This window comes from Oncorhynchus keta, chromosome 35 (genome assembly GCF_023373465.1).
Source record: "Oncorhynchus keta strain PuntledgeMale-10-30-2019 chromosome 35, Oket_V2, whole genome shotgun sequence".
Classification (NCBI taxonomy): Eukaryota; Metazoa; Chordata; class Actinopteri; order Salmoniformes; family Salmonidae; genus Oncorhynchus; species Oncorhynchus keta.
The window spans coordinates 71383499-71389498 of record NC_068455.1 but is presented as its reverse complement, the minus strand read 5'-3'; the positions used below and the strand labels follow the sequence as shown (position 1 = coordinate 71389498).

At 40.6% G+C, this 6000-nt stretch overlaps 1 protein-coding gene across 12 annotated transcripts in view; it reads left to right on the top strand.

The window, feature by feature from the left end:
• Positions 1 to 589: 589 nt before the first annotated feature.
• Positions 590 to 6000, top strand: part of LOC118380649 (mucin-2-like) — a 56158-nt gene continuing 50747 nt past the window's right edge. For 8 of the 12 annotated variants that reach the window (XR_004824908.2, XM_052497576.1, XM_052497572.1 and 5 more), the window contains exons 1-6: positions 590 to 1862; positions 2045 to 2160; positions 2262 to 2323; positions 2471 to 2601; positions 3886 to 3957; positions 4400 to 4565. Coding sequence is in view for 11 of the 12 variants with exons in the window: in XM_052497576.1 (XP_052353536.1) it covers positions 644 to 1862; positions 2045 to 2160; positions 2262 to 2323; positions 2471 to 2601; positions 3886 to 3957; positions 4400 to 4565 (1766 nt within the window). In the remaining variant the exon portion in view is untranslated. The remainder of the gene's footprint in view (positions 1863 to 2044; positions 2161 to 2261; positions 2324 to 2470; positions 2602 to 3885; positions 3958 to 4399; positions 4566 to 6000) is intronic. The other 4 variants (XM_052497577.1, XM_052497574.1, XM_052497579.1 and 1 more) reach the window with 4 other exon arrangements.

Here is a 6000-nt window from a genome sequence, read left to right as displayed (position 1 = left end):
CCCTTGAAGATCGCACAACAACTTTAGAAATAACAACAATTCCAGCTGAAACAATGACCATTGTTACACAAGAACCATCAGCTAGCCCAGACACTGTGACAAGCCCATCTCCCACAATCACTTCTGGTCACACAACAGTGCCCTCTGACGTTACAAGTGAGTCTCTAACTAGCACTGCTGGTACCTCAACATCAAGTGAGGCATCAACAACAACTTCTGAAGCAAACACATCTGCTGAAGAATCGACAGCGACCTCCGCTGGGTTAACAAGTGCAACTGTGGAAGCTACGTTTTCAACATCGGGAGTGACCATGACACCAGAATAACCAAAGACACAATGGAAACAACTACAGCTATGTCCTCAAGTGTAACAGAAACTTCAACCAGTACCTCGCCGGAAACAAGTCCCTCACAACCTTCTACGATTACCAGTGAGCCTGCCACTACAAATGAACTAACTTCAGCAGTCACGGACGGGCAAATATCTTCCACTACCGTTGGACTCTCCTCTACCCAGGGAACTGAAAGTACAACTGCAGAGCCAACTGACTCCACAACTGCAGAGCTAACTGACTCCACAACTGGAACAACCCTTGAAGATCGCACAACAACTTTAGAAATAACAACAATTCCAGCTGAAACAATGACCATTGTTACACAAGAACCATCAGCTAGCCCAGACACTGTGACAAGCCCATCTCCCACAATCACTTCTGGTCACACAACAGTACCCTCTGACATTACAAGTGAGTCTCTAACTAGCACTGCTGGTACCTCAACATCAAGTGAGGCATCAACAACAACTTCTGAAGCAAACACATCTGCTGAAGAATCGACAGCGACCTCAGCTGGTTTAACAAGTGCAACTGTGGAAGCTACGTTTTCAACAACGGCAGTGACCATGACACCAGAATCAACCAAAGACACAATGGAAACAACTACAGCTATGTCCTCAAGTGTAACAGAAACTTCAACCAGTACCTCGCCGGAAACAAGTCCCTCACAACCTTCTACGATTACCAGTGAGCCTGCCACTACAAATGAACTAACTTCAGCAGTCACGGACGGGCAAATATCTTCCACTACCGTTGGACTCTCCTCTACCCAGGGAACTGAAAGTACAACTGCAGAGCCAACTGACTCCACAACTGCAGAGCTAACTGACTCCACAACTGCAGCGGGAACGACCCTTGAAGATCGCACAACAACTTTAGAAATAACAACAATTCCAGCTGAAACAATGACCATTAATACACAAGGACCATCAACTAGCCCAACGATAGAAGCAATAACCACAACACAGTCTCCAACTCCCACATCTACCACACCCTTTCTAACTACTCAAACTACATTACCTTTCACAACCACACCCAACACACCATCAACTACATCAACTACCCCACCTACCACACCTTCTACAACCACCCTAATTACATCAACTACCCCACCTACAACTACATTAACTACACCTACCACACCTTCTCCAACTACCTTAACTACATCAACTACACATTCTACTACACCTATCTCAACTGCCGCTTCTACTACACCTATCCCAACTACCCCTTCTACTACCCCTTCTACTACACCTATCCCAACTACCCCTTCTAATACACCTACCCCATCAACTACACCTACCACACCTTCTCCAACTACCCTAACTACAACAACTACACATTCTACTACACCTACCCCAACTACCCCTTTTACTACACCTATCCCAACTACCCCTTCTAATACACCTACTTCAACTACCCCAACTAACCCTTCTACTGCATCCAGTCCAACTTCTACAACTGCATCTGCTTCATTGACGTCAACTTCACTCTCAACAACTGGACCTCCGATAATTGTGACTGTGGGTGAGTGATCACATGACCTGACCAGGAAATACTCTGTGATACTACTAGGGCTTGGAGGTTTTTTGTCAGTAAAAAACTGCCAGTCCTATGGAATATACTGTCCTGGTTTATCTAACTACTACTGGTCCATAAATGGTCTAATTGTTGTTCCTTATCGTCCTATTCATGTCAATGAACTACAGACACTATTGAAGTGTCAACAGATGTCACTGTTAGACTCAACAAAACATTTAAAGAAGAATACAGTCACCCGTCAACACAGGAATACCAAGATTTCACAAAAAATTTCACCAACGATGTAAGTGCCTAATTTACATACTCTTTTTTAATGATACATGTATAATCTTAATGAGCTCATTAATAGTAACTAACTGAGCTATAACGACTTATGTTTTCCAGATGACCTTACTGTACAACCGCACTATTAACAATTTTATCGGCATAGTAATAATAGGACTCAGGTATGTGAACATTTGAGGAAACGTCGCAACAAAGAGGCAGTATGCATGTACATTAAACACTTACTTTAAAAGGTTAGTTGAACCTCTTTTTAGAACGTCTATTTAAAATGTGGAACCTTTTTTTGGAATCTCTTCGCTCTCTATCAGGAATGGCAGTGTCGTGGTGGAGCATGTGGTTGTACTGCGCATAGAGAATGGGAAGAACCTAAGTAATGAGATTGCTGAGTCAGAAAAACAAATCAAGGATATTCTCAATGCGGCCAAAAACTGCACCACAGGTCAGTAACTGACTACAATTCAAATCAAATCAAATCAAAATCCAATGACATGTATTTATATAGCCCTTTTTACATCAGCTGATATCTCAAAGTGCTGTACAGAAACCCAGCCTAAAAATCAAAACAGCAAGCATGCAGGTGAAGAAGCAGGGTGGCTTGGAAAAATCCACCCTAGAAAGGCCAAAACCTAGGAAGAAACCTAGAGAGGAACCAGCCTATGAGGGGTGGCCAGTCCTCTTCTGGCTGTGCCGGGTGGAGATTATAACAGAACATGGCCAAAATGTTCAAATGTTCATAAATGATCAGCATGGTCAAATAATAATAATCACAGTAGTTGTTGAGGGTGCAACAATTCAGCATCTCAGGAGTAAGTGTCAGCTGGCTTTTCATAGCCGATCATTGAGAGTATCTCTACCACTCCTGCTGTCTCTAGAGAGTTGAAAACAGCAGGTCTGGGACAGGTAGCATGTCCGGTGAACAGGTCAGGGTTCCATAGCCGCAGGCAGAACAGTTGATACTGGAGCAGCAGCAGGGCCGGGTGGACTGGGGACAGGAAGGAGTCATCATGCCAGGTAGCTCTGAGGCATGGTCCGAGGGCTCGGGTCCTCCTCCGCCGAGAGAGAAAGAAAGAAAGAAAACATTTGAGAGAGCATACTTAAATTCACACAGGACACCGGATAAGACAGGAGAAGTACTCCAGATATAACAGACTGGCCCTAGCCCCCCGACACATAAACTACTGCAGCATAAATACTGGAGGCTGAGACAGAAGGGGTCAGGAGACACTGTGGCCCCATCCTATGATACCCCCGGACAGGGCCAAACAGGCAGGATATAACCCCACCCACTTTGCCAAAGCACAGCCCCCACACCACTGGAGGGATATCTTCAACCACCAACTTACTATCCTGAGACAAGGCCGAGTATAGCTAGTCAGACTACAGACACTTACGATATTAGAAACCGGTTAAGTAGGCCAGAGCGAAACACTCTGACTTTATGAATGGACAATCTGTCAATGTTCTGAATTTCCGAACACCCCGAGAGCGCACTCTGGCACTCCAGATTTGAATTAACGATCACACCCAACGTTGTTAAAATCACATATTAGACCTGGGTTAGCTGACCAATGTGTATGACATTAAAGAAAAGTAAGAAAAATTACCACTCGTAAACTTTACATTGACGAAAAAATTCTACTGCGTTATTAAAAGATGGTATTATTGACAAATCACGTGTCAAATCATTTGTTTTGTATAACAAACCTTTCTGTTGCATTCACAGGCCAAGTAGGCTGTATTGGGGTGGACATAATTGGAGATGTCATAGTAAAAAATTCCACATTTGATAAAGAATGTAAGTACACTAAAGCCTATATTTGTGAGTCCACACCAGGGTATCTATGGATATCCTTTCAACACATTTTAGTGAATGAGGTTATACTGTAAAGCTGTTCCTACCAGGGTTGGGTTCAGTTACTGTAATTCAGAACACCAAGAGTGTGCAAAACTGTCACCAAGGCAAAAGGTGGCTACTTTCAAGAATTTAAAATATAACATGTTTTGAATTGTTTAACACTTTTTGGTTACTACATTATTCCATATGTGTTATTTCATAGTTTTGATGTCGTCACTATTATTTATCAATGTAGAAAATAGTACAAATAAAGAAAGACCCTTGAATGAGTAGGTTTGTCCAAACCTTTGAAAAATTCCAATTCATCTCCTGCATTGACTTTTAACATAATTTTGGACTTTGAACTCAATATTATTTTTAACTTAATATCGTCTTTGTGTAGCGGTATGCGACACGGCCAAACTAGATAAGGACTTGAGGATATACTACCATGCAGCACAAATAGATGGGCGACTGGTCTGTGTCTCTCCCTGTGCCCCCGGACACAACAGGGAAAAGAACTGCAACACCGGCACCTGTAGTATGTCAAGGGACGGTCCGGTCTGCAGGTAAGAGTATTACCTCTTATGACTTGTTATAACATACAACATATAGACAACATACAACATATAGACAACATACAACATATAGACAACATAAAGACAACATACAACATATAGACAACATAAAGACAACATACAACATATAGACAACATACAACATATAGACAACATACAACATATAGACAACATATAGACAACATACAACATATAGACAACATAAAGACAACATACAACATATATACAACATATAGACAACATACAACATATAGACAACATATAGACAACATACAACATATAGACAACATACAACATATAGACAATATACTACATACAACATATATACAACATATATACAACATACAACATATATACAACATATAGACAACATACAACATATAGACAACATACAACATATAGACAACATACAACATATAGACAACATACAACATATAGACAACATAAAGACAACATACAACATATAGCATAACATACAACATATAGATAACATACAACATAGAGACAACATACAACATATATACAACATATAACATATAGCATAACATACAACATATAGACAACATACAACATATAGACAACATAAAGACAACATACAACATATAGACAACATACAACATATAGACAACATACAACATATAGACAACACACAACATATAGACAACATACAACATACAACATATAGACAACATATAACATATAGCCAACATACAACATATAGCCAACATACAACATATAACCAACACGCTAAATATAGCCAACATACTAAATATAGCCAACATACTAAATATAGCCAACATACTAAATATAGCCAACATACAACATATAGCCAACATACAACATACAGTGCCTTGCGAAAGTATTCGGCCCCCTTGAACTTTGCGACCTTTTGCCACATTTCAGGCTTCAAACATAAAGATATAAAACTGTATTTTTTTGTGAAGAATCAACAACAAGTGGGACACAATCATGAAGTGGAACGACATTTATTGGTTATTTCAAACTTTGTTAAGAAATCAAAAACAGAAAAATTGTTCAGCCCCTTTACTTTCAGTGCAGCAAACTCTCTCCAGAAGTTCAGTAAGGATCTCTGAATGATCCAATGTTGACCTAAATGACTAATGATGATAAATACAATCCACCTGTGTGTAATCAAGTCTCCGTATAAATGCACCTGCACTGTGATAGTCTCAGAGGTCCGTTAAAAGCGCAGAGAGCATCATGAAGAACAAGGAACACGCCAGGCAGGTCCGAGATACTGCTTTGAAGAAGTTTAAAGCCGGATTTGGATACAAAAAGATTTCCCAAGCTTTAAACATCCTAAGGAGCACTGTGCAAGCGATAATATTGAAATGGAAGGAGTATCAGACCACTGCAAATCTACCAAGACCTGGCCGTCCCTCTAAACTTTCAGCTCATACAAGGA